Genomic DNA, 17,391 nt, shown 5'->3' with positions numbered 1-17,391 from the left:
CATTATCATTTAGCGAACAGAACATATTCGTTTGACAACCTAAGCATTGCAGCAACGAGTAGCAAAATTACACGCGTCACAGAATTTATTAGAATATTAATCTTATAAGTTGATGATACAATATTTATTTCATTTTTTTTTTTTCAAATATGAAAGGGGGAAAAGTTGAATCTCTGTAAAATGTATCAGTCTTACAAAATCAAGTAGTACAAACTACGAAATCAAGAAAAAATATGAGAAATAGTTACATATCGGAATCCTACAATGCAAAAACGAAACACAAAACATTCGGGATCTCCTATTAGAGTCAGTGAAATTTTTGTACATTACCAGGAATTTGAGGAAAATGGTAATTGTTAAGTTTCATTCGAATAAAAGCGCATATAATTTTCATGCAACACAGGCGCAATAATACGGGGACGACCGACTCACGGCACAGGCAAAAACAACAAGCAAATCTCAATCAGTTCAACGACCACAAAAACAGTCGATGTGTTTCAATATCCATCAGTTTCAAGACCTGTGGTTATCAATTTTTACTAGAAACGACCAAAAACCAAAACATCTTATCAATTCAAATTCAAAACTAATTAAAATAAAACAAAAAAAAAAAAATATCTACACACGCAAATTAATCATATTCATTCATCGAAACTTATCTATTACTTTGGCAGTCTTTACGTTACCTATCAAAATCTAAATAAATTTTAAAAAATAAATAAATAACAATAGTTCTATGAAAAAAACTACTTCAGCGCTATGAACTTTTTGGCAGGGTTCCCAGAATTCTATGTTTTGAGTTTTTGGATCACGTAGTTCACCTGATTAAAAGGTGGCTGCGGCGCTGCCGTGACACTGGGCTGTTGTTGTTGCAACTGTACAGCTGCTTGTTGTTGCTGTTGTTGTTGGAGCTTGAGGAGACTGGCGCTGGCGACCGAACCACTCATGCCACCAGAGGCCCCCACGCTAGGCATTCCGGCCCCCTGTATTCAATACGAACACCCTATACCCCTCGCCCTTCCTAAGATCTCGCCCATCTTAACCACTATCGTCTGATAATATATACGATAAATTTTATGCAGAATCTTGATAATTAAACCAACTATATATGAAATTAGAAATGAAATCAAAAGAGAAAGCTTAATTCTCCGCGAATAGCTATGTTTTAAAGAAAAGTGTAAACTAATACCTCGGCATACATTGCGGACGGATTGTTCGATATTGAAACTTTGACGTACAAATGTTACCGCAAGACTGTCATCTTGTCATTACTTATCAAAGCTAATGTCACCGTCACCAAATGCTGAGAAAATTTTCATAAGTTATTCAATCGCCAATCAATGTTAAGTTCCAAACATTAACACCAGTTAAAATTTTTAAGTCCTCACAACCATCACATGTTACTAAACTCCACTCAACAATGTCATAGTTTAATTCTTGCCTAGCGCACGTATTCTGTAATATATTTTTGACGAAAATGTCAGTTTGTCATTTTATTTTTGTTTTTCTTTTATAACTGATTAAAGTTCAAACGAGGATCTTCGTCCTCGGATGCGTTTCTATACTCGATATTGGACAGAATAAGTGAGCCGCTCGCAAGATTGAATGAATTTCGACTTACCGGCGGGAAAGATATCTGTTGGGCAACGTGATTAAACCTTGGCGGATATCCGGCAGCTGCAGCAGATTGACTAGCAGGATCATATCCAGCGTGACTGTCCTGACGACGCCAATGATCCTGAGGACGTACTTGAATGAGAAGTTCATGTGCTTCGTCTCTGTTCATTTCGCGGTTTCTTAAAGCAGTTTCCACGTCTTCCTTCTGCACATAACCAGGGAAATGGAATAAAATAAAACAAAATTTAATACCAATCAGTTACACGTTGAGAAATCACTCATCAAATTTCCAGCCTTGACTTACCGGCGTAGCAGATATTCGTACCTTGTACCCAAGATCACAGAGATATCTGAACTCTCTGCTATTCCAAATAACTTCTTTGGTGAGCATTTGTTTCGGTGGATGAGCCCAGCTGGTAGTCGGGTCCATTTCTGTGTCCCCCCATCCTCCGGTCGGTCCCATAGGTTTTGGTTTATGACTTGTCGGGCCTCCCCATGAAGCAGGAGGATTTATCGGGGGCTCGTTCCAAGCAGAAGGTGTTTTTTGATCTTCCCAACTAGCAGTGTCGTGAGGTCCATCTCCCCAGGATCCGTTGCGGCCAGCACCTCCACCGCCGCCTGTACCGCTGCCACCAGCTCCGGCACCTCCTCCACCGCCACTTCCACCAGGGCCGGTTGGATGACCCCACATCGGGCCACTGACATCTGGCTTCATGCCTGGCTGTCCAGGCATTCGGTTTTGCGGCATACCAGGTGGGCAGGGCATTCCTGTATACACAAACATAGGATATTATGGTTGAAATGTAAAGTATGCTAGTCAATGAAGTTTGAAATCAAATGGCGAGATACTATAACAGGGTGTTTAGTTTCAAATACATTTTAAATTCCCAACATTCACCTGTTGTTGTTACAGACAAATTTTTTTACTCAGGGTATATTTTGACCAGTCTTACAGAAAAAACTCATAAGATCATAATTCAATCTTCATTGCAGATTGAAATAGTCGACCTTTCTCAAATTTTATTTAATTTGGTCAATAAAACCATAATCACTTTTATGTCTCAAGAAAATACATCACAATATACATATATTTGTATGATAGAAAATCATACGTAGCCATTAATTCAAACCAGAAATAAGTGTTGAACACCGTAAATTAGTGTTAATTCTTGGTTATGGGCCAAACTTTACGTTTCTCATCAAATTAACAGAGACTCAAGTTCAATTTATATACGTAGTTGGGTTTTAAAAATGTATTTAGTACAGTGACTAGAATATTTGCCTGAGAGCGGTCTTGACAGAAAAATTATAGTAGTTCTGCCGAAATTCCTCTGATTATTTCCTGATTTCCCAATACTGCATCAAATTGCTTTAGATTTTCCCGATTCTCCAGAAATGTACAGATACTAGACTTCTTGTTGTTAAATATTAGGCAAACTGTTTATGAAAATTATCGAATAATCACACCATGCTGACATGACGTTGTGTACAATAATAGTAAAAAGACAGGTATAAATAGCAGTATAAAAATACCTCCACGGCCCATATTGGGTGTCGGTAGCTCCTTCCAGTGGGAAACTTTGCCACCTGGCATCGGACGTGGGTTTGGAGCTGGATTACCCCAGAGGCTAGTACCGTCGTCGTAATTTGGAACATTCCTACGCTGAGTAGGCGGCGAAGGCTCTTCCCATCCAGACGGCTTTCCTGGCATCATTTCTTTGGGCGGTGGCGCTACCCACTGGTTTATACCGGATGGATTTACCATCTTTGCAGGAGGTCCCGTCGGGTGTTGATGACTCATTTGGTGGTGCTGTGGTCCTGGTGGTTGTCCCCACATAGCATCGGCACTTGCGCCGTTCAGACGGCCAGAAATACCGCGCGGATCGCCACGCATATCGGGCATTCGTGGGTCACGGCTCATGGGGTCCATTACTCTCATATGATCTCTTGGATCCAAGGATATTCTATGATCTCGCGGATCACGCATTTCTCTCGGATCTACAGTTCTCAAGTCTCGAGGATCCCTGGGATCCATTCTTGGATCGCCCCAACTGGTCCCTATAGAAATAACGTCACAAGTGGCTTTGAAATAGTTCTTACTTTAATTTAAAGTGTGATTGTATTGTGTATTATGCCAAATTCTTATAATTATCATTAATTGTGGTAAACACTGAAAATGACAATGAGTGATGGATTTAAAGGTAGTAAGTACAGGAATTAAAAAAAGAAAAAGTACGTGATTAAAGAACCAAAAGTTTCATAAGTAAACTTTATCGGGTAAATCAAAGATTTTTCACCTGCAAACATATTGGTAAAGGGATCTACAGCGGACTATTTCACAATATCACGCTTTAGAAGTGACAAAGTGTTGATTCGGTCAAATATGTTTTTATTTCGCAGGAAATCGATGCACGAAATCATTCATCGTGTGGTAATTGACAATACAATCACAGATACCCAATGAAAGTAAATACATATTTTAAGAAGAAAAGATTGACTCTGTATTAACGCAAAAAAAGTGTTATTTATCAAGAGTATTACATAGCATTAATGTTGTGAGTGGTATGATGTGCTTTACTGAGTGAATAAATTAAAATGATTACAGTGATGATTCTTATTGGAAGAAAAAAAAAAGTTTACTCACCACCGCCGGACATCCCGCTGGACTGGTTGGCAGCAGCTCCAGGCCACTGAGCTGTACTGGGCGGATTAGGAGTCGGCGCTCCAGACCACATGTTTGAAGAATCAGCAGCATCGTCATCCTCGCCCCAAGTACCGCCAATATTTGTCGAAGGAGTGTGTCCCCATGGTGTTTTGGCTTGCTGTTGAGGAGGAGGTTGGCCTCCGTTTCGTAAGTTAGCTTCCCACAACTCTGTACCATTGTTTACAGGTGGTTTCCACATGGGAACGCCATCTTTGGTCATACTTGGTTCCGGGGATGTTGGAACTTCCCAGCTCGTATCTTGGTTCACATGTTGCTGTGGATCGAAATGCAACTTTATCAACAAATCACTTCTTCCCTTTAACTAACCAGCTATAAATGTATCAAGCAAATATTGAATAAGCTTTCTTTTAAAAACTGTCGATTAATATTGACAAAACGTATCTATTGCAAGGAAAAACAAACACATACGCAACTAGGTTGCAGACAGTGCTTAAAACGGAATGATAAAATCTTATCAAATATTTTCGTTTAAATACTAACAGAACCCCAGCCGTCTTGACTGAATAAGGCTTCTCGCATGGTGTTCAATTGTTCTAGTTGTTGCTTTGATGAAGGATTGTTGGCAACAGCTGTTGTCGCGTTGTTTACAGTCGAAGATGTTGCACTATTAGTCGGATTGTTATTAGCGCTACTTCCTGGCTGCGTGGATTGTTGAGACGGGTTGTTGTTATTCTGAGAAGATTGACTCTGGCCAGATCCACCAGGATTGCTGGATTTTCCCTGAGGCCACTGTCCGTTATTCTGATTCCCTGACGTTGCGTTAGTTGACTGAGATGTTGTTGGTCCAGATTGCGGATTTTGAGATTGGTTCGGATTGGTTACTTTGTTCACATTACCTGATGTCAAAGAAATAGATTACGTTACACTGTTGGGGCTATATGACATTAAGATTAATCATTAATATTATAAATAATTAGATCTAGGATTTGATTCAAATCAGTGTGTCAAATTGCAGAGACTAATGATAGTCGCAAATATTTACGGTTTCTCAATGTCGAATGTAAAAAAAAAAAATACATGGATAACAATAAAGCTAATAATAAAAGAGAAAAGAAACTTGTAACAAAATCAAACAATATATCAGGAAGAATCAAAATTTCGCGAAAAATGTCAAAAATAATAACGCCGATACTTGATGTCTTACCCTCACCTGGGATGTTCTGGCCACTGGGTCCTTGATTCTGATTCTGATTGGGATTTGCGGTGACTGGTCGATTCACGTTATTACCACCCCAGTTGTTTGGTGGTCCAGTGCCTACGGGTGGATTTCCTGGTGTTCCACCCCAACCGGATTGGGCGGCGTTGTTGTTGTTGTTGTTAGGCGCCGCAGGTGGTGCTGATCCCCAGCTGGTGGCAGTTCCGGTGTTTAGTGAACTTTCTCCACCCCCGGCCAGACCAGAGATTATCGGTATTCCCCACCTTTTTTTGTATTCCAGTGAAGATTGATACATTTTGTTGCAAGAATATGGACGATTGAATAAACTTTGCAGCGCTTTTTGTAGTTGTTTACAGATAATTTCACTTTGCGCTAAGTCGCTTTTGTAAACTTTTTGATACCTAGAGAGCAGGTCACGCACTATTGCAAACAACTCTATCGTTTTTTGGATATTTGAGGTCGGTCTGTTGGTGTTTAACCGTTTGCCATTATCGTTGCAATTGTCATCGTTACGGGCAGCACAGCCATCGTGGAATGATGTCATCTGGTAATATTTTTCAGATTGTAAGATATTCTTGGGTGTGATATCGTCGTCGTTGTCATCATCATCGTCATCATCATAATCTTCATTATCGTTATCATGTTCATCGTTCTTCAATGTGTTTGAAAAACCAATGTCGTTTTCGTAAGATTCCTCGTTAAGGGAGACGAAGTCATTAGCATTTTGGTCATGGTTTGATGAATTTCTATTACTTGTAGTTGATTCGTGGTCATATTTAAGGTAACTTGATTTCAACAGTACAGTTTTATCATCAACTTTTGAGTGTTTCTCCACTTGAGAGGCAGGTACAGTGTTAGTTTGGGATGCGACGGTGGCTGGTTGGCATTTAAGCGTCATCGTAGGCTCGCAGGTAGTCAGTGTAGGAATGTTAACAGCCGACAGAACGTGCATTTTTTCGTCAGATTTGTTTAGTCGAGTAGCGTGAGACGTTTCAGACTTATCACTAAACCTAACACTTAGCGTAGACTTAGATACAGACTTAAGGTTAAAGTTAAACTTATCGTCGATCTTAGCAGACACTTGATAATTATCATCCTTAAAGCTAGCGTGTAGAGGCTTGTTAGACTTATTGTTATCCTGAAATGAAAGAGCACCAACAGTAAACATTGTTGCTTGGGTATAGCTAATACCATCATTTTGAAACCCTAGCCTATAATTAGTAGTCATAGTACAACTAGTCTTGTAGCACACAGCGACGTTAACAATGTCTTCGATAACATCTGGATTATTGTTATTAATATTCATTTCTTCTCCAATAACAATATTGTTATTATTACTACCGTTAACATAAACCTTACATTCTATCATTAATGGAACACATATGCGTTGCATCAGCTCGTTCACAGTAGCGTGTCGAGAAGGTTCAACTTTCGTAAGGTTTTCATCGGTCAAAGATCGCAGCAGAGAGGTGGATTCGTTTGTCGAAACGATAAGCGAATTGGAAGAACAGGTGGCGAAATTCTGAGCTTGTGCGAGGGACAACAACTCTAATGTAGCGGTATTGTCAAAATGCAGTTTTAAGAGTTTTGTGACAAAGTTTGGTCGATTGAACCAAATATCTAGAACGTCAAGATCATTTTGAGAATCCTGGAGACGATGATCTTCGTAAAACAGACGGCCATCTGAGTATAAGATCACAAGTTTAACATTTTGAAGATCATTTTGGGTCAATTTTCTGCACGCTCCATCATGCTTGGTAACAGGAGAGTACTTAACAGCTAGTAATTTCACACTTTCCCATCGGCTTGAAGAATTATTTTTCAATCGAAAATTTTCGAGAGCTGTGTCTTCTCTGACACCGCCGCTTTCGGAGAGCAGATAGTAATCTCCGTCGCGGGTTGAGCTGAGCAATATCACAGATTTGGAGTAATTATTATTACTTATGAACCTAAGATTAGCCTTAAGGTTATTGTTTTCGCCCTTATCAAGGCGGGACCCTAGTAAGGAGTAATTCTCGACAACGGACGATTCGTGCGACAGCCACGGGGGGCAATCAGACTTGGGTATCCTAACTAGGCTAGGCTCCCCCGCAGATTGACGTACTTCGCCCCTTGTCACCTTTAACTTTAGACTTAGTTGTAGTACCCTAATGCTTAGATCACTAAAGCTATCCTTATTATCACTTAAGAGCTTAGAAATAGACTTAGAGTTATCGGCGGAGCTTCCCAGCTGCCCAGGCGAACCCGGTTTGTTTTGCTTTCTGTATTTGTGATGATTATGTTCTGCATTGTTGTGGTTATTTATTTTATTATTATCGTAGATTAGAAGGTGATTTGCTGGATTTTTTGTGATTGCTGACGCCACTGACTGGCAGGCCTTGCCTTCAGCCGCTGAGCCAAGCTCACCTGAAATTGTGGGAAAATAAGAGGATTCTATATACCTTCTCAGCAAATGTCTCATCTACTAAAAGTAAGACCCTAATTATCCGTAAACTATCTACACTTCTTCCCAGCCAATCAATCATCCTACAGAAATCAAGGTTGCTGCGATTTTTATGTTACACAAATCCCTGACTTTTTCTAGTTCACCAGGTTTACAATTTTTCATGTATGCACCATTTCTTTTCGATACGTAATGATAAAATAAACTGTCGATCTACAAAACATTTGACTCTTTCAAATTTGTCCTCACAAATATTAAGATAAGCCAGTGACCTAGCTAGTATTGATTTGTTCGCTAACTAACACTCCTCAATCGTATAATAGAGCCCAAGAGTTTTCTCTCGACTCGCGACTGGATCGCGCAATTATCTAATTCACGTTAAAATACAGTGAAGTAATACGACGATAATAATTATCGAGGACTGGATGAAAACTCGTGATTCGAAGAAAATGGCGAGGACAAATTACTTACCAGATTGGCGTGGCAGGACGGTTATGAAGTCATTGGTGGTGGTGGTGGCGACGGGGTGGCTGGTAGGTCGTGCCATAGTACTGTTGTTTGCGGATTTGATATCACAGGACCTAACGCTATCTGGTCTTCTCCCTTCCTCCACCCCACTCGGACAACTTGCCATTAATAATACTACATCCCCCTGTAAACAATAACAACGTAGATGAAAAAGTTGAGTTGTGAAATTCATATTTTCAATACAGAATCAATACGGAATCCGGATACAAATCAGAAGCTTGCACGTTATGCACAAGTCGTGTGGTAAGCTCACCTTGGAATTTTGTACGAAGGCATTTGTTTCAGTAGAAATCTCATGTGAACTAGAATTGTGTGGAAACATTGGGCTCAGTTCTTCTTTGGCAGGCGATGCATAGAAACCAAGATCTGTATGAAGAAGAAAAAATAATCTCATCTTAATTCTATGCTGAGCAAATGGTTCTTCGCGTAACAATGTAACTGGCGATAATTTTTCTAAGATTAACAAGCGGCCGTGATCATTGTCGGAATAATTACATCCTAAGCCGTACCGATATTTTCAAAAACAATGTTCTCACCTCGTAGACTATCACTATCAGTGCGCTCCTAGCTCCATACCAGTAGAGATCTGTAACGATAAGATAAAACAACGTGTAAAATCTATTGAACTATGAAACCAGAGTCGACGAAGAGTTTTGGGACCCTTATAAAATATCGATTATAAAGTAAAATATAAAACCAATAATAAAATCTGTAGGATCGTCGCGACGGTTTAAAGCTACTAGATTTGTCGAAGAAATCTCATCGCCAAAAATTCCTAGGAAAATAACCGGTGGATAAGTCGAAAGGTTGAAACTAAGAAGAGATTTGTCGTGCGCAACGGGTAATATTCAAAGTTGGTGCGAATGATTCGTTTAGCGAGTAAATCGAGCAACTGTAAACTGAAAAAGGGGCATTTCACGACAAGAGAGTTATACTCGGCGCAGATCGTTACCAGCCACAGCAAAGGTTAGATAACAATTTGAAAACGTAGAAAAGCAACATACGATGACGTACGCCCAGGTATAGTGTAAAGTATTTGAGGAGGTCGCTAGACGCGCGGGGCTGTTGAAAATGCTCGGCATACATAACGAGCAGCGGTACTCACTAGGTAAATATACGATATATTCGTTGAACTAAAAATTTTCAACGAACAGTTCGAAGTAAATAAACAGATAGATAACGAACGATTTATCAGCCACGGTGGAGCGGCAGCGACACTTACTGTACAATTTGTCGTCGGGCCCAAAGAACAGAAAGTTTTAAGAGCTATCTCGCTAGTGCGGAATAGCGGCGTACTCGCAAAGAGTGCGAGCTATTCCCGGGAACGAACCTCTTCCCTCCAACAGGCAGCAGCACTAATCGCTACAATCGCTACCACATCCACAGACAACACGGATTCACTACCAACTCTCGACATAATATCGCGTCAACGACGAACGGGCTTGCGGCGGCAACGACAACGACACAACGGCAACGTTGTTACTCCTCTACTGAAAGAACCATTGGATTTTCTCTTCTTCGCGTTCTTTCTAAAAACATGTGTATTCTCCACTCTCTTTCTCACTCTTTCCTTCCCTCTATCACAACGTTGCGCGTTAAAAAATACTTTATTTTATTATGTCTTCGTTTTTTTTCCTTACTTTTCTCATTCTCTCACCTCGTTGTACGTATACTTGTTCTTGTTACTCTTCGTTCGTTTGGTACTTGATTTTGTCTATCTCTCTCTCTCTCTCTCTCTCTCTGGTTTTTCTTTAAATTTTATTATTTAATAATAATGATAATAATACTGCCCGTGCATTATAACTTTTGATGATTGTTATTATCGTACGTAAATACACATTAGAAATTATTACCCGAGTTTATATTACACGTAATATTGCGGTTTTGTTTATTTTTCTCGATGATTTGTTGTTAATTATCATTTGTTGTGTTTATTTTATTTTATTTCAACTTTATTGTGGGTTAGAGAGAGATCAGAAATTATTGATCTGCCAGATACGTGGCGAGCAGAAACTAGTCGGGCGAACGCCGTTCCCTGTGGCGCGCGTCTCCCCTTCTACTTTGACATCGTTGTCTCCCTCTCTCTCTTCAACGCATCGTTCTCCGATACATCGTCCCCCCCCTTCACGGTCGCGCTCACTCTCTCTCTCTCGAGGTTCCCTCGACCGCCCTCCCTTCTTCGGGCAGTCGTTCTATCTCTCTCTTTCTCCAACTCCATAGGTCGCGGGCGGGGCTATTTTAGTTCCTTGCCTCTTAGGTATACGGAACGTCCCCAGAAACGCGCCAGTCGAAAGATTCACAGGTTTTATAATACTCGATTGGCAAAACGATAAACGCACAGCGATTGTTGCATGCGTATATAAATAAATATATATATATATATATATATACATATATAACTAATTTTAACGAGTATATATATAACTAGTTTTAAATGGCGAATCGTTTGTCGTTGACGAACACAGGCGCAAACGCGGCTAAAATTCATCTGTAAACGTCGATTGGTAATGATTCGTCGTTGCTTCTGTTCACGGGGGAATAAGAGCGAACGAGATAGAGAGAGAAGGCAAAGTCAAAGGGGCGGCGGGGGAGAAAGGGGGGCAGCGGCAGTACATGTCGGTAACTACGTAGGTACGCGTTCGTTTCAACTTAGGTTCGAAAAATATTCTAATACTTTCTATACTGTCGATGGAAATAGGACAAAAGGTTGCATAATAGAGCAAAATGGCCGAATTCTAACCTCAACAGTACTTATCATCTGAAACCGCCGGATACCACCGATGTTGATATAACAGAGAGAGATAATCGAGCGTGTAATCTAATTTTACACAAGCCACATCATTTTCAACCGCGAGTTTAATATCGCTAACAAAGATTTATGTACATTCAAGTTACGAGGACAAAAATATTAATCCTACATCACAGGTATAGCACGAGTTTAGGTACAATACGTGTAGTTATACAGGTACACGTACAAGCACATGCATGCAGTGAAAGCGATATAAATTGACTTTGAAAGCATTTGAAATAGGTCAATTTCGACCCGGCACAACCCCTATGATACTTCCGAAGCAACAAAGTACATACTTATATCTCCCTATAATCCACAACGTGGAACGATCGTTTTTCCATCTATTGTTACTACGATTCCACTATTCGAATGGTATTAAATTTAAATTCAATTTAAAACGTGGGAATTAGCGAAGCGTTCGATTTTCATCGAAGCAAGTCTCTCCTCGAGTTTTTCAAACAGCGCGCGCTACGTTTTCAATGGTTGTGCATAGTTCATGTTCGAAGAGACTTCCTCACTGCCTGCACCGAGCGGCAACGAGCGGGCGCTCCACCGCATCTCTAGATGGCTGTGGAAAAAATTTGTCATCTAGAGAACCTAGATCCGCGACGCCTACACTTCGAAACAAGATACCTCGGCGTCGCTTACTTACGAACGGAACACATAGACACACTGCCTATACGTTCAAAAGCATAGAAATACTACGTAGGTATGGTATAAGCCGAGTCGCTACAAAAGCATACGCCATAGGTATAAAGAGCAGAGGTAAAAATCGAGGGTTAAATATATGTAATTACACACCAAATTTCCATGTGCCAAACACATACGTCTGTCTAACCCTGCATAATTCTTGTTAATACGTCCGTATGAACGTAGCTATACAGCACGCATGCACAGAGTGACTACGGGTGTAGATACGAGTGGTACGTACGTACCTACGTATGTATACTATACGTATTCATGTACATTCGTAAATACAGTTTCACGCTATACATACCGAGTAGCTTGGCAACAAGCAGTTGCCGCACGGGGCAAGGTCGCCCCCCACCTCCCCCCCCCCCCCCAGCCCCCTTGCCGCCCCTCTCGACCTCTCCTTTCGGCCCGACGAGCGAACACATTCCCCTCCCGCCCCTGTGGCGAAGCTATTTTATTCCTGAGCAATATTTATTACAACACCGTGTAGATATCTATAGCATAAAACGATGTGTCATATAGTCGAGATCGTAGATTGTTATACCTAACATTCGGTGAAAGAAATAGGGATTCGCCGGAGATGAATGATAATAAAAGAAAAGGAAACGGAACTTACAAACTCAGAAGCACAGTGGTTTTTACAACAGCAAGGAGGCAGGCAGGCAGTTGGATTAGAGATGGTAAAATTTTTAGTACAGAGGTGGGTGGGTATAAGGGTACCTAGTTCGCGGTAAAACGTAGCGAAAAATATTTGGAAACTGTAAGGGGGGGCGGCGGTAACAGCAGCGCGGGAAATACGAACGTAAATAAGACGAGTGTGTAGACACAGAGGCAGACGATGTGACGAAATTGTCGTTATCCGTGAAATCGGGGAAATGTTTCTAAATTTTGTCGAGAAAATAGAAATAAAACAAGATAAAAGAAATAAATACACACGTGAACATGTGTAACCTGTAGGTACGTACACGTATCGCGTTTTTGGGAAAATTTAATACGCTCCTTGCCTGCAGCGCTTTGAATTACTGTTTCATGTGCTAAGCGCGTGTTTGTGGCTGTCGTGGTTATTATTTTTTCTTCCATTTTTATCTATTTTTTTTCTTTTTTTTTTCTTTCTTTCCCTCCTCATGGGACTAATAACCGTTTCGGATAAAAAGTCAGAGAACATAACATTGAATAAGAAACAACGCGTTATCCGATCGATCGAGCAAGGATGAAGCGTCCACTGGCGGGTTTTTACCAATGTAATACCGTCGCCGTACCTCTGTGAGGGGACGCTATGTAGCGAGTTTTTCAATTTCTATATGGTTATATTACGCACCCATAAACGAACAATCGTTAATTTCACTGTGTTTGTATATGTACGTATATCTAGATACAGAATCTGCGAAGAAAATTAATGGTTCGAACCATCATCTAGCGGTAATAATTCCTGTCTGTCTGCCTGCCTGCCTACCGTTCGGTAATTATAAGCATTCTTACGTATAACGTAAGCACGTGCAATGTATTATAACAGCAACAACACAACGACGTCGAAGAATAAGGTGGACCAAGTGGGGAATTCGCGGGTTCTCTTACGAATTCGACAGACAGTTTGTTGGATCTCGTCGTCGACGAGTCACCACTAAAAATACGGATTTTTTATAAGACACGGAGTCACAGACGTGGAGGATTTATTAGAAAATAAGGAACCAATGCTATGTGAAATAAACTCGACGTTCGATAGTATTTATTAATTTATTAATTTATTAATTATTTGTTTTACTACACTTGGGCGAATACTTCACGAGTAACGCGATACCGGTTTTTTTTTTTTTTTCTTTCACACACAGTTTTCCTTCGGATCTAAACGCCGATTACCGTAATCTTATTCAAATATAAACACCAAAGTTATTAAATATCTGTGAAGAGAAGTTTTTCGAACGATGATGAAAAATCGTATTATCCCTCGATTGAGAAGAAATTCTTTGTTTGTTATTTAGATATCGATGAATTTATCGTAGATGTAACTTACATCGTTATGTAATTCGCAAAACCATGAGAGGAGATTTATTAACACGTTCTATTTTGCACACGTATTAAAGGTACGGCGCGGAGGAAATAATAAAGGTCGAAAAAAAAAAAAAAAAAAAAATTAGGAGAAACTGCAGGCGGGAGGGAATCGCGTATATTTTTAAATACTGTTACAAGTATTTCATTACGTATATAAGTTGTTCGCGGGGCCGTTGCTCTCTGACTCCTACTCTGATCCCCCTGCCATACAAAACTCTCATTAGCCATTCGGTTTTATTTCAACCATACAGCATAAGCTTGTAACAAAACCCTGAACGAAAATGTTTACCCCGTACTCGGCGCTGGTAGACTGGTAGCAAATTTTTCCAATCTTATTTGGCGAAACAAAAAAGAAAAAAAAAACGTGTGGATGAGGGCGAGAAGAAAGTAAGAAAGAGGAAAATAAACGCATACTAGAAATACATACATTCCAAACTTTACCGCCAAGAATATCTTTGCATAAGTAAGGAAAATTGCGTACCAATCGCAAAGTAAAGTGCATTAATTAAAATTTTATACCGAATCGATTTTGAGCGCGACGATTTTCCAAGTATTCAATAATGTTAAAAGCAATTAATAATTGTGTGGGTACTGGTACAACTGCTGCGTGTTTAATTATGGAAGGAAAAAAAAAAAGAAAGAAATGAATAGAAAATGAACGATAGGAATCTCTTACTTGTTTGTTAACATTCCGGAAGAAATGTAACTGCGACGATTATCCGGTGTAAAATTTTATTAACAATTAGTATATCTGCTGACCTGTTTCATTCTGACCCAGTTATCAGTTGGCTAAATAATGATGAACGTAATTCGGTTAGTTTCTTTTACCCAATGATTGTTGTCACTACTGTACATATATATATATATATATATAAGCGACGCGATCAAAGTACAATGACATGTGAATATGATGAATAGATTAGATAAAGACAAGCACAGTAGATTTTGTTACTAGCCATCAACGGTGTCTCTATGCACGTATGCATGTTTGTATGTATCTACCCTGAGTATCTGTTGGTTGAACATGTCGCGGTTGTTCGTAACTGTGTAACTATAACGTATGGGTGGTAAAGAGAAGAAAAAAAAAAACGAATTACCGATTAAATAATATGTGATACGAGTGATTACGCGATGTTCTATAATACAGTTTTTTCTTTTCAGCATAGATATAAACATACCGTTGGATTGAGAAAATCTTGATTGAACAACAGCGATGATACTACATCCTACTCGGGGTAGCAGAATACACGAGGTAAAAATTTCGTGAATAGAAATCACTAAGAGATTGAAATTGAATTAAAGTTAACGTAAAGATGTATAAAAACAAAAATCATTGTTTTGAAAATTTACATCAGACTTCAAAGTATTTTAATTTTCGAAATTCTGAATACACTTTGCTTTTTAAAAATAGATTACTCAATTTCAGACGTTGTTATACGGTTGCGAAATAACGATTTTTTCCTAAAAATGAATCGTCACGTTAACTTTACGAACTTCTACTCTCTTAAATCACGACGTCGTGTAGTGTATACTACCTCAAAGTCGGATTTCTGCTCTAAATCCTCCTCTTACCTTAAATTAAGCAGCAAGTAAGTAAGTAAGTAAGTATTGCGTGTCGTTCCGCGCGCGGAAAATAATCACAATACGACTAAAAAGATAAGCGACTTTTGGAAAGGGAATTTAACGAACCGGTCATCGCTCGGCGAGGTGTATGATTAATCGACAATATTTATCGGTATTAATTGTGTACGAGTTAATAATAACAGAATGAAAAGCTTGAAGGTTCAGCAACGCGCGCGTTGCCATTCGTACGAGAATTGTAAGGCAATCAATATTGTAGGCATCTAGTATACGACGTGTAGCGTGTAAAAATAAATATAAAAGAAAAGAAAAGAATAAAAAAAAAAAAGAACTCGTCCCTTCTAAACAATATAATATCGTACCTAAGTCGACAGACGAGACGACTTTTGCCGTCGGTCTTTTAGCGAGCAGGTAGGCAAATTTGCTTAAATCTGAATTAATGGCAGAAGGTGCAGCAGAGCCTGGTTCGTTCTGGAGCTATTGAGATTTTCAACGCCATACGCTCGGTCACATCGTGCTTCTTGCCTTCTTCCTACTGGTTATCAATGTATTCACGGATATACATACAATACACATACATATTAATATTCAAGCAGCGTTAGCAGCAGGGAGCAAGCAAACCACTCGCTCTCAGCGCAGAAAACCAAGCTCACGTATAAATCCGTTTCACACGTATGTTGGTATCCCTATCTAATTATCTACCTACCTACCTATTATCTATCTATCTGTCGCGTACGTACGGGCCTATGTGTATCACGTAAACGCATACATACGTATGTAGATGAATACGAAAGGGAGTATACAACACATATAGCTGCGTCGAGGTACTGCGACATACATATACACGTATACATGTATTGTGCGTATACATACATACATATATATATATATATGTGTATATATATATATATATATATATATATGCCTGCGGGTACGTGTTGAAAGAGAATAGATATATAGGTTATATTTATATTTTTTACTAAGGCTAAAGTATTTCCGTCTCGAAGGGTTGAATAAGGCGTATAATTTCGTATCTTACCTACGGCAATGTGTTCACTGGCGTTCACGGTCGAAAAAAGTATCACTATCACACGGAAATCTTCACTTTTCACACGCTCAATAACACATTACGTACAGCCACGGAATTTTATTGGAAATGAGCCTCCATTGCTCTTCACTGCACGGAGACCACGGAGTTACAAAAGGTTACCGTTACGCGTCGCGACGAGCTGGCTGCTGAGAATACACCGAAGCTCGATCAGCCATTGAGCAAACAGCTTCTAGAGCATTGTGCTATGTGTATCTAACGGATAGCCGAACGCCGAAAAATTCTGTCCTCAGTTCGAGTCTCCTTGTGGCGCCACCTCTTGGCAAAATTTTCTACCCTACTTTCGTCACGGAAATTTCTAGCTTCTGTGGCGGTATCGCTGCTGTTTTATTTACGAAACAAATGAACCAGACCAAACGACGTCCGGAATTAATATTTAAAAATTTCAATTTACATGGAACTTGCGGCCGTTATGCACAGGCGACAGCATACGCGGGTTCCAAAAAAAATCTAGCTTTCCGTGCTTCCAATGAGACTACGCTGGGTACGTGTTGACATACGCATCGCAGTCAGTATATACATACGTATCTGTATCAGTGATGTAGATAAATTCTTTCCTTTCATTTCACTGTTTAAATATTTGTCCAATCAGGGACGAAATTCCAAGACGGATATAATTTTTGGATATTGGACGTGTTCGTAATTGTTTGTCAGCACGTTGTTGATGTTGGATAACTGGGTTGTTGACGCTCGATTGTCA

The 17,391-nt window shown here is 39.7% G+C and overlaps 1 protein-coding gene across 10 annotated transcripts in view; it reads right to left on the bottom strand.

Annotated features, from left to right (window-relative positions):
- LOC124298944 (trinucleotide repeat-containing gene 6C protein) overlaps nt 1-16,812 on the bottom strand; it is a 47,428-nt gene extending 30,616 nt beyond the window's left edge. For 2 of the 10 annotated variants that reach the window (XM_046751644.1, XM_046751648.1), the window contains exons 1-11: nt 16,623-16,811; nt 9,006-9,055; nt 8,723-8,835; nt 8,413-8,593; nt 5,487-7,904; nt 4,823-5,178; nt 4,262-4,595; nt 3,151-3,675; nt 1,922-2,385; nt 1,622-1,822; nt 822-983 (exon numbers count right to left, since the gene is read on the bottom strand). In XM_046751644.1, the coding sequence (XP_046607600.1) occupies nt 822-983; nt 1,622-1,822; nt 1,922-2,385; nt 3,151-3,675; nt 4,262-4,595; nt 4,823-5,178; nt 5,487-7,904; nt 8,413-8,593; nt 8,723-8,791 (4,710 nt within the window). In that variant the 5' untranslated portion in view covers nt 8,792-8,835; nt 9,006-9,055; nt 16,623-16,811. The other 8 variants (XM_046751650.1, XM_046751647.1, XM_046751649.1 and 5 more) reach the window with 8 other exon arrangements.
- Nucleotides 16,813-17,391: the final 579 nt, after the last annotated feature.

Source organism: Neodiprion virginianus, chromosome 2 (assembly GCF_021901495.1).
Source record: "Neodiprion virginianus isolate iyNeoVirg1 chromosome 2, iyNeoVirg1.1, whole genome shotgun sequence".
Classification (NCBI taxonomy): domain Eukaryota; kingdom Metazoa; phylum Arthropoda; class Insecta; order Hymenoptera; family Diprionidae; genus Neodiprion; species Neodiprion virginianus.
The sequence above is the reverse complement of the archived record's forward strand: the minus strand, read 5'-3'. Positions and strand labels throughout refer to the sequence as shown.